The sequence below is a fragment of the Marmota monax genome, unplaced genomic scaffold (assembly GCF_021218885.2).
Source record: "Marmota monax isolate L192 unplaced genomic scaffold, Marmota_monax_Labrador192_F-V1.1 WCK01_AAM20220418_F8-fsc00070, whole genome shotgun sequence".
Taxonomy (NCBI): Eukaryota; Metazoa; Chordata; class Mammalia; order Rodentia; family Sciuridae; genus Marmota; species Marmota monax.
In genome coordinates this window covers 4791209-4806894 of record NW_026692116.1, presented here as the reverse complement: position 1 = coordinate 4806894, position 15686 = coordinate 4791209, and the positions used below count along the sequence as shown (strand labels likewise).

The 15686-nt window shown below is 35.1% G+C and overlaps 1 protein-coding gene across 2 annotated transcripts in view; it reads left to right on the top strand.

The window, feature by feature from the left end:
• The window catches only part of LOC124104982 (rho GTPase-activating protein 29), a 61908-nt gene extending 47901 nt beyond the window's left edge, over window positions 1-14007 (top strand). For both annotated transcript variants that reach the window (XM_046462058.2, XM_046462065.2), the window contains exons 17-23: window positions 1006-1145; window positions 1664-1852; window positions 2342-2479; window positions 6666-6898; window positions 8364-8691; window positions 8822-8930; window positions 11240-14007. In XM_046462058.2, the coding sequence (XP_046318014.1) occupies window positions 1006-1145; window positions 1664-1852; window positions 2342-2479; window positions 6666-6898; window positions 8364-8691; window positions 8822-8930; window positions 11240-12090 (1988 nt within the window). In that variant the 3' untranslated portion in view covers window positions 12091-14007. The remainder of the gene's footprint in view (window positions 1-1005; window positions 1146-1663; window positions 1853-2341; window positions 2480-6665; window positions 6899-8363; window positions 8692-8821; window positions 8931-11239) is intronic.
• The last annotated feature ends 1679 nt before the right edge of the window (window positions 14008-15686 follow it).

Here is a 15686-nt window from a genome sequence, read left to right as displayed (position 1 = left end):
TTGATATGTTATTAAAATAGCAGGCTAGGTATGGTCTTTTTTTCATAAACCCAATATAGTGACTTATTGTTGAAAGGGAGCATCCTGAGAAAATCTGAAAAATCTTCTTCTAAAGAAAAGAGTGTAAGAAACCAAGCAGGAAGAACAGATTAAGTGTTCTTCCTGAGAATAAGGAATGTTGTGGGTATTGAAGGATATAAAGTCAGCTACCTTAAAGACTCAAATTAGACTCTCATAAATTAATTTTATACATTTGATACCTGTAGATATCTGTCTTGGCATAGTTTCCCAAATTAATGGGATACCAATATAATATTAAAATATAACTAGCTAGTATTACCTATAATTTTATTATGAGTTAAGAAGAGCTTTATCCTTAATGTAAATAATTCTAACATACTAGCTTCATGTAGCTGTTCTTCTTTGAAGCATTTATAGCACTTATATGCCACCTATGAATATAGTTCCCAACTCGGTGAAGGACGTATTAATAAAAATACAAATATGCTGGTTCTTTTTTTCTTTCTTTTTTTTTTTTTTTTTGGTACCAGGACTTAAACCCAGAGCACTCTTATCACTGAGCTGCCATACTCAGCCTTTTCATTTTTTATTTTAAAACATGTCTCACTAAGTTGCTGAGGTGGTCCTCAAACTTGTGATTCTCTTGCCTAAGCCTCCTGAGTTGCTAGGATCATAGGCATACACCATTGTGCCTGGCTTAAATTTGCTGATTCTGAAAACAATATGCCATAGTATTTTAGAATTATTTTATGGGTTTGATGGTGATTTTGACTCATGGATAAAATTTTGAATAAAAGTGTGTGTTTTATAAGAGATCTATACGTTGGATGCTTTTTTTCATGTTAGAAACTCAAAATATAATAGCTTTTGTAATATGAATAATCTGAAAGTCTAAAAATTATTCCAAGTCCAATATCATGTGGTCTATTTTTGTTTTTCTTTTGTCATTTTACCCTTCTTATATACTAACATTTCTGTTGTAAGGACCCAATTCCCTTGGAGCTTTTAAGAATACATTGATGTCAAAAGCAGCTGTTACTCACAAGTTTCGAAAATTGAGATCCCCCACAAAATGCAGAGATTGTGAAGGCATTGTAGTATTCCAAGGTGTTGAATGTGAAGAGGTAAGATCTTTTTGGAATCACATTGGCCCCCTTATTTCTTTGCTACAGACTTTTTTTGTTATGGTTTTACTTATTAAGAGATGTGTATGTGTGCACACACCTAAATATATAAATTTGTTGTTTATAGTACTGGGAATTGAATTCGGGGTCTTGCGCATGCCAGGCAAGCACTTTATCCCTGAGTGATATTTCCAGCCCTTTTAAAATTGTATTTTGAAATGGGGTCTTGCTAAGTTGGACTGGCCTCCAACTTGTGATCTTCCTGCTTCAGTCGCTCAAATAGCTAGAATTATAGGTATATGACATCACACCTGGCTCTGCCAGTATATTTTTAATAAAGTCCCACAATTTATCTTCTATGGTTTTATACTTTATTTTGCTGTTAATTGTTTGCATACACCACAAGTGATACTTTTTAACTAATTTTTTTTTTTTTTGTCATTAGTCTGCCTGTCATTTGCTTAGTTGTGAATAATGTAAGGTGAATTAATCACTTTTAAACTATCATTTTCTTGTAGTGTCTCCTTGTTTGTCATCGAAAATGTTTGGAAAACTTAGTTATCATTTGTGGTCATCAGAAACTTGTGGGAAAAATACACTTATTTGGAGCAGAATTCACACACGTTGCAAAAAAGGAGCCAGATGGCATTCCTTTTATACTCAAAATATGTGCCTCAGAGATTGAAAATAGAGCCTTGTGTTTACAGGTATGTTGTTAACTCTTAAAATTCTAAAAACATAAATGCCTATGTGATTTCTTTTAAAGGAGACTTGAAGAAAATCAGTACTCTCAGTTTGTAATAACTGAATTTATTCACATTTATTTGGAAAATGTTAATTGATTTGACTTTAACTTATTTTTTTTCCTAAAATACTAATAAAAATTGAAGTAGGTACATCAAATATGTTTAGATGTCTACATTTTATTATTTTTAGTTTTAGTATTATAGGCTGGAAATTCTTTTTCCTCTGAATTGTGAAGACATGGGTTTTTTTGTGTTGTTGTTGTTGTTTTCTTCATAACATGAATCCTCCTTATTTCATTCCTAACTTTGTATGTGCCTATTATTTTATCCCTCTGTAAACTAGTAGAATCTTTTCCCCCCCATAATTCTAAGATTTTACAATATGTATATTGATGTGGATGTCTTTGTACTAAAGTATAATTTTGCATAATTTTTTTGTTTCTATTCAAGGGAATTTATCGTGTTAGTGGAAACAAAACAAAAACTGAAAAACTGTGTCAAGCTTTGGAGAATGGAATGCATTTGGTAGACATTTCAGAATTTAATTCACATGACATCTGTGAAGTCTTAAAATTATACCTTCGACAGGTGAAGTTTTTATTCTAAACCTACCATCAAATAAAAAGAGCAAAAATGTTTTATGTTGCATATATTTTCAATGGCATAGACTATGTTGATATATTTCTTTTTTTTATAAGAGCATTATATTTATACATAGTAGCTAGGTTCATCCTGACAATTTCATACAGGCATGGATCTGACTCACTCCACTTTAGTCCCCTTTCTTCCTCCCCTTTCTTTCTCTCTTCTTCCCCCTATTCCATTCCATGCTGATATTTTTCTCATTATTAATACACAGATCATAAAATGTACATACATTTTAAAGAATAATAATAATAATAAAGCCAAATTCATTTCCCATCACCCCACCTAAGACAATACAATATTACTATCCCTTGTACAAGTCTTCCAGGTACCTCTTCCATGTTGCAGCCTTCCAACTCCACCTTGGACGTCCTCCTAACCATGTTAAAGGGATAAACATTTTCCTAAACATAATGGAATAAATAACACTTATTAAGTTTTTGTTCCTTTAAGTTTTAGAATGCCAACTTAAAAAGCATAAATGTAGCTGTAAAGGCCAGTGTTCACACTGTTAGGAATATTCAATAAGTAGGTCAGTATCTAGATCATAGTCTAGCTTTGCCTTCAGTGATGTTTCAAAATAGCTATTTTGAGAGGTCAGTGGGAATGGCCATGAAGTTCATCAGGCATCAGGCATAAGGCTTCCTATAAGGTGGATGCTAGAAGTCCAGCAGGAATATGGTCAGGGAGTGGGTTGTTCTATTTTGTCATTTTCTGTTCTCACTATTATACCTGCAGTTGGCAGGAGTAAGTCAAACACAAACACACACACACACACACACACACATCTGTAGGGTGAAGTAAGTGGCCTTGTTGGCTTTAGGCAGCCGCTTTCAGAGGAGTTACAGGAACTTAATCAGCACATTGTTGTGAGCCAAGTACAAAGAGATTTGGGTCAGACCCAGTTGGCCTTCTATCCTTGGGTGAAAATGAAGAGATAATGACAGAGAGAATAGTGCTGATAATCCTTAATCTGTCCTTCTCTGGAGTTCTTTTGCTCTCTTACAGATCCCTTTTAATTTGGTTATTAACTGTCATCCTGAGATCACTCTCCTCTCCTCTCTTTTGTGATGGAACACCTCTCCTGTTTTCTTTGTTTGGGGGTATTCTGTTTTGGTTTATGTCTGTCCTTAAGCAAGGTGAAGTAGGATTGAATATTTGAAACCTTGTTCATCCATAAATGTCTTTCTGTTCTCTTGACAGAAATGGAGTAGTGTAGATAGTGTGGAAGTTTTAGTATTATAGGCTGGAAATTCTTTTTCCTCTGAATTGTGAAGGCATGGGTGTTTTTTGTTCTCTTCACACTGTGAATCCGCCTTATTTCATTCCTAACTTTGTATGTGCCTATTGTTTTGTGCCTCTGTAAGCTAGTAGAATCTTTCCCCCTCCCCATTATTCTAAGATTTTACAATATGTATATTGATGTGGATAACTTTTCATCCACTATTATGGCTACTCCATGATCTCTGTCAGTAGTCAATGCTTTAGTTCTTGGAACTTTTCTTGATTTTTATTGCCCATTTTTTCCCCTTCTGTCTTTGTACTCTCTAGTTGAAGCTCTTGTTTGGATACTCAATAACCCATACTCGTTCTCTAGTTCCCTTACTTTCCTCTATTCTTCTTTTTTTTAAATTAACTTTCTAAGACATTTCCTCAGCTTTATCTTCTTGACTAATGTAAATTACTTCATTCCTGAGATCATGTTTTAATTTTTAAGAATTCTGATTTTTCTATTTCTTTGATAACATTTTTTAAAATGACTATATCATGCTATTTTCCTGTGGATATTTATAGATTTTCTTTATAAGGCTTTGTTTCTCTACTTAGCCTCTAACCCTCTGTAGAAATACAGTGTGACCTTCATATATAACATTAAATTTTGTATAGCCACATAAATTTTAAAAAATAGGTAAAGTTAATGTTAATATTTTATTTAACATTTTGAATATCTAATTATTATTTTTAAATTATGAGATATTTTATTTATTTATTTACAGTTGAGCTCTTAATCTTTGAAATCTGGTATCTATTTGTTCATTTAGAGCACATCTCAATTTTGATCATTTGCACTTCCAGTATTCTTTCAGCATATAAACTAGTGGCCAACATATATTTTTTAAAATATTTATTTTTTAGTTGTAATTGGACACAATACCTTTATTTCACGTATTTATTTTTATGTGGTGCTGAGGATCGAACCCAGGGTCTCGCACATGCGAGGCCAGTGCTCCACCGCTGAGCCACAACCCTAGCCCCTAGTGGCCAACATATTGATAGCATAGTTTTACACCTTTAGTCTGTTATTTTTCTACCCATTTTGATTTTTGTCTTTCATGGTGTTTAGTTATTTTAGAGTTTGGACTTAAAATCTCTTCGGAAGCTCTTGAACACATCAAGATTTTTAAAAAACTTTGAACTTTCCTATAAAGTGGTCTAGGTGGACCATTGGGGATATGCCTGATTACATGTCTCTAGTTCCCTGCTCTTAGACTGGTTTGATCCCCCCTGGAAAGATATGGTACCAATACTGTGGGAGCCAGGGTGGGAAAGATGACTGCAGGAGCAGTGCATTCAGTGTGCATACAGCCAACAAATACCCATTTTCAGACATTCAGCTCTCTGTCCCTTATGTTCGGCATTTCCCCCATTCAGAAAGACTCTGTCACGTTGCCCAGAGAAAATGTATCCAGATTTTTAGGGAAGAAGTTGCTCAAGAAAATGGAGTGGAGACAGGATTTTATAGACTGCTAAGCTTTCTCAGGTGGCCCACCTGCACCCTACCCCAGGATCATAGGACCTGGTACTGATTGTTCAAGTCCCTTTAGGATTCTCAAAATCATGTTGAGTGACAGCTTTCTTGGAACTGCTGCATCAGGACTTGTTCATCTGCTCTTGTGAATTATTGCTTTTTGTTTTCTCTGTTTTCCTAGTCCTTATGGATGTACTGTATTTTAGTGGGATTGCATGAGGGAAAAAAAATTAAGTATAAATTGGTGGATCTACAATGTTAGCCCAGGAAAGTATTGATAACTCTTTAGTCATGTTTTATAGATCCCTCAACTGAGAAATAGCAGTTGATACTTTTGAATGAATATAGGTCTTGTAATATGTCATCCTTTATCTCTTTTAGCCAGTCAGGGAGAGGAGATGAATGGGATCCAACACTGTGAACTTGCATTCTGTTTTAGGAATTTTGTGTGTCCAAGACTTTCATGTGGGAAACTGTGCTCAGTTCTTGCAATAGTATTAGAGAATAGCTTCCATTTTATTCATTTACCTAAAGCTCCAAAAGGTTAAGTGACTTGCTTCAGATCCCAGAGTGGTAAAGATAGAAACTGATCACAAGGCAACACCTGATACAGGACGTCAGGTAGACAAAGGTACACTGGGTTTTCTATTGCAGATCAGTAGAAACATTGAAATTCATTATGGCAATGGACATTTGTTACAGGAACTTTTTCTTTTAATTTAGTTGTGGCAAATCAGGCAATTTCAAAATTCGATGAATAAGATGATGATAGTTATGTTTTTGAAGGTCATATTAACCGGTGCTGATCTTCTTTCTGGCCCAATTAAAACATGGACCCTGTAGCACTATGATATTTTTACCCCTTACCAGTAACATTCATGCCTTTTCTAATTCATTCTATTTACTTCATGTCCTAGTTTTGTTTCAATAGAACAGCTGAAGATCATGCTATTTTTGGTGCAGATGTGAATATAATGTGTTTAGGATATAGATAAGAGTTTTAAAATTCCATCATGAAGCTTAAAGTTTTAAACTTCATTTAAAGTTTAGAGTTTAACTGATTATCTTTTAAGTTGTTTTTAACATAAATATAATTTATGGTGAAGATTTTGACTTGGTTTATAGATCATATCTCTAGCAAACATACGTTTTATGGGCTGGGGATGAAGCTCAGTATTGTGTTTGCCTAGCATGCTTGAGGTCCTAGGTTCAATCCCTAGTACTGTAAAATAAATAAATAAATGAATAAAGATTGACTTTAAATTTAGTTAATCTAAAGGGACAGGTTTAATCCTTTGAGTAACTTGCACTAACAGTTGACTTTAACAAACAAACAAAAAAAAAGTGGAAGATATTTTTAATGTAATTTTATTTCTTTAGCTCCCAGAACCATTTATCTTATTCCGATTATACAAGGAGTTTATGGACCTTGCAAAAGAGATCCAACATGTTAATGAAGAACAAGAAACCAAAAAGGATAACCCTGAGGACAAAAAATACTCAAATATGTGTATAGAAATAAACCGAATTCTTCTAAAAAGCAAGGACCTTCTAAGACAATTGCCAGCATCAAATTTCAACAGTCTTCATTACCTCATAGTACACCTTAAGCGGTAAAAATTTTTATACCATCTTAACCATTTTTAATTGTACAGTGCAATAGTATTAAGTACATTTATATTGTTGTGGTATTGTTTTTAAAATGATTGTTTCATTTTTATGATGTTTTTATTCTGTATTGGGAGAGACATTGAATATATGTTTATGCAGCCAACATTGCCTGTATGTCAGGCTCTGGCTGGGGAAACCAGGATGGAAACAGGGTTTATGCTGTTTGTAGGCTCATCATTGTGGGGGGACAGACCTATACATAACCACAGTACAGCATCATCCTTTTTTCTAGTAGCTGTGCACAGCTTGCAGGCATGCAGAAGTAGTTTGCATGGGGATTAGGGGTAAAGCAGAGGAGGCAAGCACTTGAGTCAGATTTTAAGAACTGAGTGGTGATTTGATAGAGAATGTGCAGAAGAGCATACTAGGCAGAGGGTAACAGACATGGAGACACATGAAAGCATTTTGCATTTGGAAAATATAATTTTGTTAGGCTACAATACAGCAAGCAATAGCAGGAACTGAGCTATCCTGTCTACAGGCCCTTTATAGGGCCTTACATACCTGGCAGATGAGTTGACCATATTGTTTCTGTACACATTAAAGAACTTGTAGTCTACTAGATCTTTCTGACAGCAGTGTGAAAAATGGGTTGGAGTGGAGGCCTTCTGCAGTTCGATCTCCTAGAATAGTCATAGAAATAAAAAGTAGTGAGTGCTTGAAGTAAAGCCAGAACATTGAGAGTGGCAGTAGAACAGAGAGATGTTCAGGAGAGAGAATCATCTAGACTAGAAAATTAGCTGTGTGGGCTGGTGTTGTGGCTCAGTGACAGAGCGCTTGCCTCGCATATGTGAGGCACTGGGTTCAGTCCTCAGCACCACATAAAAATAAATAAACAAAATAAAGATTGTGTTCATGTATAACTAGAAAAATATTAAAAAGAAAAAAGAAAACTAGCTGTGGGGGGATAGGAGTATGACTCAGTGGTAGAATGCTTGCAAAGCACATGTGAAGTGCTGGGTTTGATACTCAACACTGCATCAAAATAAATAAAATAAAGATATTGTGTCCATTTAAAAATACTTTTTAAAAAAGAAAACTGTGGACAATGAGAGAGAAATTGATGATGCTGTTTCAGTTTCCAGTATAAGGAACTGAGAGTATATACCATATACAAAGATGTAGCAAATTTTAGGAATATTTTTTTTCCTTCTGCTGGTAAAACTTCAATAGTTCCTTCTATTTACATGAATTTTATCCTAATATAGTACTCTGAAACTCAGTTTGGTGTGTGGTAAGTATTATAATCAAACAAATGTATCTTTACCTAGACCCACCAAATTTGACCCTTGACAAATTTTTGTAGTCTTCTGTAACCCATGCTTCCTCTACCCTTCCATTCATAGTAGACTACCATTAAGGAACTCTAATAGGCAAATCTCATACAGCTTTATATGTTTTTTTCAGGGTTGTAGACCATGCTGAAGAAAACAAGATGACCTCCAAAAACTTGGGGGTGATATTTGGACCAAGTCTCATTAGGCCAAGGCCCACAACTGCTCCTGTCACCATCTCCTCTCTCACTGAATATGCAAATCAGGCACGGTTGGTAGAGTTCCTCATTACTTACTCACAGAAGATCTTCGATGGGTCCCTAGAGCCACAAGATGTTACGTGTAGTACAGGTGTTGTTTCACCTCAGGTTGATCAAAGCTGTCCTTCAAAACCTGTGATATCAGCAGAAGAAAGAGACTCAGAACATTCCACAAAGTCACTGTATTTTTCTTCAAAGGAGGTAAGTTTTAACCATTATAGAATTGCTTTAAAACTTTATGATGTTTATGTTAATAAATTAACAATCTTTGAACTGTTTATTTTGAGGTGTGTTTTGCTTTTTTAGTTTAAAAATTCTCTTGCATCATTAGGATAGCCACACTGCAGATAGTGAAAGTGAAAATTTTGAATCAGCTACATCATTTGAGGAATCAGAACGCAAGCAAAATACATTGGAAAAATGTGATGCATGTCTCATCGGTGAGTGGTCATGTAAAATATATGTTTGCATATTTTCAAACTTTGCAAATAAGCTATGATTAAAAACCAAGGTGAAAGAAGTTGAAGGAAGTTCAAACTTCAAAGTTGTATTAGTTAACTTTGCTAGCCATTGGGAAAGTTTAATGAATGTCATTTAAATGAATATCATTGTTTGTATCTCTCTTGTTAAGAGATACTTGGAATTCATAAATGTTTTTGTTCTCTTTCTGAAATTTGTTTTCATTTTTACTTCTTGTCATCAATGTCAAGGCAGGAAAAAACTGGACTCCTGAAACTCAAAAAAATAGACTCCTAATTTTTTTTTTTTATGTACTTTCTACCTGTATCCTACCTTTAACACATTAAGCACACATTTCTTCCATTTCCTTGGTTGCAATCCTTGTATTCATTGTTTTTCTCTGATATTATTTCAGTGAATGGTTTCTGTTAACGTGGTTGAAATGCTTCGATTTGTTACTGCTAAATTCTAATTTTTCAAAATATAGGCATATGTGTTAAATTTGATGTATAAAATTAAACATCAATGAGTATAGCCCGAGAAAGTCTGAAAACAAAAGGAGTCAATTACCTGTCTGCTAAGAAAAGCACTGGACTCACTGATTGCATTTATCTGATTTGATCTTATTTTCAGTTCTGTGCTATGAACATTGGCCTCATTTAAGCCATGGCTAACAGTCAGAGGAAGGTTAATAATGCCAAGGGTCATGTCCCTAAATTATTGTTCATTCAGGATTTGAACCTAGTCCTGTCTCATTTTTTTTTTTAAAGAGAAGGAGAGAGAGGGAGAGAGAGAGAGAGAATTTTAATATTTATTTTTTAGTATTTGGCGGACACAACATCTTTGTTTGTATGTGGTGCTGAGGATCGAACCCCGGCCACACGCATGCCAGGCGAGCGCGCTACTGCTTGAGCCACATCCCCAGCCCCCCGTCTCATTCCTAAATCTAACCTTGTTTCACTGTGCCATGAAATTGGATTCCTGGTTAGGTATAGTAATAAAATAAATAATTTTTTAAAGTGTTCAAGTTTTTATTACATACCAGGTAATTCTAAGCCTTTTGCTTATTAGTTTATTAAGACCACATGATAGCATAGCTCCATATAGGGGTCTTTCTTGACAGAGGAAAGCAGGTAGGGCTAGTGCAATGGACTTGCCCAGGTCAGAACTGGAGCAGGAGTGGAGCCAGAACCCAGGCAGCTATCTGCAGATCCTGCAGTCTTCATCATGCAGGACTGTAAAAATGCACTAATGCTTATCATCCAACCACAATGGCTCAGCTCCCTTCTATCAACGTGGAGAAGGGCCCAGGAGAGCAAATCACATGAGCAGTGCCTGGGAACCAGGGAAGAGAGGCCAGCAGCCTCAGATGAAGAAGGAGGTCAGATGAGATGATGATCTGCAAGTGATGCTGGTGTGGACCTGTCTGCAAACCACTGCCCTAGGATGTGGGAGAAGGACCAGGTGGCAGGGACAACGACAGTGGGCTATGAACAGGGCCAGTGGCAAAGCCATCTGACCAGTCAAGGTGCACAGTTATCTGATGTTTCTCAGCAGGGAGAGGAGAATCATGGTCAGAGGGCTGCACCTTTCCAGCAACAGGAGCTTCTGGGGTAAAAGCAGCAAAGACAGTGTGAGGAGCTGAGAGTCCTAAATGAGAAAACAGGGACCTTAGGACCAGACTAGAGGAGAAAGATAAGGAAGTAAATCTGGAGTCACCAGAACCAATAGCAGAATGACAGTTTTGACAACTCTTCAACCTTAATTTGAGACCAATGGATGTTGCCATGTATTAGTGGATCAGCTGGGAGAGCATCCATGTCCTCTCTGGTGTGTGCCCTCAGTATGGACAGAATGTAGCTGGAAAGCAGATGAAGTGATAGGAAAAGTCCTTGGGATTCAGGGTATGGCTTTGGTTGGTGTATAGAATACTGTAACTGTTCTGAGGTTACCAATGTCTGCTTGTTGAAATCAGGACAATCCTAACCCAGCAAATATTCACTCATCGATAGTATATTAAAAAAATATTACTTCAGGAAGTGTTTTTTTGTTTTGTTTTATTTAACCAACTTATGATGTGATTTGTGGCTATTTATTATATTGATTTAGATAAAATTTTAAAAGTAATGCTCTAATTCAAAATGTGCCTTTAATGATGTATGAATTTTTAATTCCTCTGCATAGATGACTGAGAATATCATGTGTTGTTTTGAGAGTGTGCCCACTAATAACTAACCACACTCCCTTATTAACAGAGCTCCATGAAGTGAAAAAAAAATTTCTTTTTCAGATAACAAAGAACTTGAATCATCATCCCAAAAGATGGACAATATTTGTAGAACCACTAAGCCACTTGCTCTGAAATTTGATAGGGCAACAAACAATATACAGAGGCATATGCCAAGGACCAAGATTAGACCTGTAAGTTTGCCTGTAGATAGATTACTTCTTGCAAGCCCTCCTACTGAGAGAAACAGCAGAAATGTGGGAAATGTCAATTCAGACAAGTTTTGCAAGAATCCTACCTTTGAAGGACTTTATAGAAAAGATACCCCTACTACTGTTTGTTCCAAATTTAATGGTTTTGATCAGCAGATTCTACAGAAAACTCGAGGACAGCAATGTGAACAAAACAACTTAACTGCCAAGACTGCAATGATTGTGCCTAGTGCACTCCAGGAAAAAGTGACAGTGAGCATCAGGGTCAGTGGTGACCATCCCAGCAGTGCCACACAGCCCAGCACGCCAGCCATATCAGCAAGAGAGGTGTCAGAGAGACGGTCCTCCGATTCCTGCCCTCTTGCTCTTGCCAGAGCACCCAGAACACTACAGCCCCTACACTGGACAACATTCTATAAACCACGTACCCCCACCAGCAACGTCAAGGGAACTGAGGAGAGACCAGCTTCACCGTTAGCAGCAGTGCCTCCTAGCACAGCTTGTACTCCCCTGAGTCATGTGGAGAAATCAGTTCCAGACTCAGACAGCACATCAGCTTGTCCTTTGCAGCCAGGTGGTAAGCCTAAAGAGAACTCTGAGGAGCACGGCCTGCCTGACGTGAATCCAACATGCCAGAGACCCAGGCTAAAACGAATGCAACAGTTTGAAGACCTTGAAGATGAAATCCCACAATTTGTGTAGGGTTGTAAAATTCAGTTTTTATTTTTGTTATTTTGTTGTTTTTGTTTTGTGATATTGTGTTTATTTTATGAAAGAATGTTTTGACAGGACCCCTTTTGTATAGGATTGCCAAAGTGTGTATTTTGCCTTTTATTCTCGTATGGTGTTTGCTAGTCATATAGAATAGGTCGTGTTTTAGTCATATAGAATGGTAGTGCCTCACTGGAATTGTCCTTAAATTTTGTATTTTTGAAGTTTTGCATAAAATAAGTATTGCATTTTTAAAATTTCAAATGATTTTCCCCATAAAATTATCCACTTAAATGCATCCCTAGTATAATGAAATAGTTCTCAACAAATAGGTGCACTAGGGGAAAATCAGCTTTATTTTGGAGCAAAACTAAGTGCTTATTTATAAAATGTTTCTGAATGCAAATTCCTGAAAGATCTTTATTGCGTATGAATATGTTTTCCCATACAGTTTTATAGTACATCTTTGACCACTTGTGTGTTTATAGTAAGTATGTAAGTTTTTATTTTTCAATTGGCAATTCACCTAACTTTTTAATATTTACATAATGTCCAAAAAGTTTGCAAATATATAGTTCTAATTGTCAGTTTTTACATGTGGTGGTCAGTTAAATTATACAAAGAAAATGCACTTAAATACCAAAAAGTTTGGAACTGTCATAAAATAAAAATTTGTACAGATGAAGCCAAGGAGTAAAAAACTATCAAATTTATTAAAACCATCTAAAGCCAAATAAGATATAACTAAACTATGTAATTTAAATTATATTATAATGTTATATATAACATATAATATGTTGTATATTACATATGGTATTATATAACATGTTTATGATATAATATTATATATAAACAATAATTATAATATATTTTATATATTACATATTACTATAAATTATATAAATAATATTACATTATTAGTATTATGTAAATTATATTTATTATATAATAAATAATGATCGTATTATTATAAATAATACATGAATTAACATACATATGCTATATAATATATAATTAGATTATATCATGATAAATAATATGAATTATAATATGCTATTATATAAAACATAATGTATAATATAATTTAAATTATATATTTATATTTTATATGATTTCAGATAGTTCTAATAAATTTGATAGTTTTTAACCTCTTAGCTTCATCTGTATAAATTTTTATTTTATGATAGTTCCAAACTTTTTGGTATTTTCTACAATGCTCTAAATACTGCTTCAGAAATTTTTTAATTCAGTGCATTTTCTCTTGATATTGTGTGGGTTTTGTTGAAACCATTCCCTTTGTATGAAATGTTTCAACTTATAAATCATTTATATACTTTTTCTACCTGGACTATCAACCATTAAAAATGTATATTTCATTAGAATTAAGGAAAAATTTATTTAAGTTCATTCTGAGAATACAGTAAGCCTCATTGTTTGAAATTGGATAGAAGGTGTAGATGATTGAATCTGTTTCATTTGTAAAATACCCAGTTTTTATAACTAGTGCATTCCTGTTATTTTCTGGATTTTCATCATTTTGTCTAAAATAGGATATAAAAGGGAAAAAAATAAAATAGCCTGTTTTTATATGTGTGAACTATATTGCTAGTCAGTGTTTTTGTATGACCATGTTATACTTGATAAAAAAATTATATGTATATGTTTATACACACACATTATATATATTTAAATTATTTCAAATATTTGAAGTTATTGTGGCTCCTATGAAACTGTTGCCTCTTAGAGTATGATACTTTAAGATTATTAACCATTGACTCGGTGGTCAACACTTGGGCTCATATTATCACTTGACTATAATAAGAAATGTGTTTTATGGCATGTTGTCTTATAGTTCTCTTTAACATTCAGGACTAAAGAGAAATGAATAAACAGCCTTTTTATGCTTAAGTGTATTTTTTTAATCTTCCTTATACGAAGTACAAAAATCATATTGGTATGAAAACCTGAAAAGAAAATCAGAGCTAATATTTATTGAGCCCCTTCTGTGTATTAAAACTTGGTATCGAGTTGAAATTTCACAGCAACCTATAATGGGTAAGTAAGCATTTTATGATTCCTGTGTTACAGGTGAGGAAACTGAGGCTTAACTAAGTGACATGCTTTTAGGTTCCAGAGATGCAGCAAGCACAACCAAATCTCAAATCCAGGGCCATCAAATTTTGATGGCTCGTGCCTCTTTTTTGGTGGGGGAAGGGTACCAGGGATTGAACTCAGAGGCACTCAGCCACTGAGCCACATCCCCAGCACTATTTTGTATTTTATTTAGAGACACGGTCTCACTGAGTTGCTTAGTAACTTGCTTTTGCTCAGGCTGGCTTTGAACTTGAGATCCTTCTGCCTCAGCCTCCCAATGGGATTACTTGCGCATGCACCAGCTGGTTAGTGCTCTTAATGACTGTGATTACTTAATAATAGCAGGAAGCACTGAACAATAGAAAAAGCATCTTTAGATTTTTTTATTGTAAAATACACATAAATTTGCCATTTGAACCATTTTTAAGTGTACAGTTCAGTGGTACTAATATATTCACATTGTTCTGTGACTATGCTCAAGTGTCCATTTCCAGAACCTTTTCATTATCCTGTAATAAAACTTACAGACTTTAAACTCCTTCTGTTTTAATATGTGGATACCACCCACTCAGAGCATACAGACCTCATAAGTGAGGGTGGCACTGTCATGTCCTTTCTGCCTTTAGGGCCTCCTGGGATCTTGTTCAGCTTAGAGCCTTCAGACCGAATGTTCCAGCTTCCTGGGGGCACTGAAGCAAGGGTCTCCTGAGAAGAGGTTGCTGTTTCTAGAGTACCCAGAGTACTTATTGCCCTGCTACCCAATAATGTGGTAGAAATTGTTCATTGGAAAGTTGTCTTAGGACACTTGGAAACAGATGCGAGCAAGGGGAACGGGCATCATGAAGATTCCTATTAGAGCTGCCAGGCCACCAGAAAGCTTTGTGCAATGTATATTGTTCAAGTTTATGAGAATTGTTTGTGGAGGGTTGATAATACTTTCCCTCCATGGGCCTGTTTACATGCTGAGAATTTAATTAGAGTTTATGAATATTTTAAACTACTTTAAATGTACCATATTGGTATGATTATATGTGTAGACAGTTCAGTTAATATCTGTAGTTTAGCAAAGTTACATTCACAATCAGTATGTAGAAGTCTGTTGTATTCCTGGATATGGACAACTAACAGAAATTAAGGTCTATAGAAAAATTTATAATAAAATGAAAAATTGAAGTACTTAAGAATAAAAAGATATAAAAGATCTTCATGTATAAAATTTTAGACCACATCAGGGATAAAAGCCTCAATATTGTAAAGATGGTCATTTACCTTTCATTTTTGGATTCAATAAATCCCAACCAAAATACATTTGTACCATTTGAAAATTAAAGACATAATGCCCCATTACCTCTAACTACTTGAGTGTGTACTTAAACAGTAACATTCCTTCATAACCATAGTGTACCCATGGAACTCTGGAGATTAACATGATAATGACATCTAATCCACATTTTGCTAATTGCCCCAATGATGATGCTGTCTTCAAGCATCCC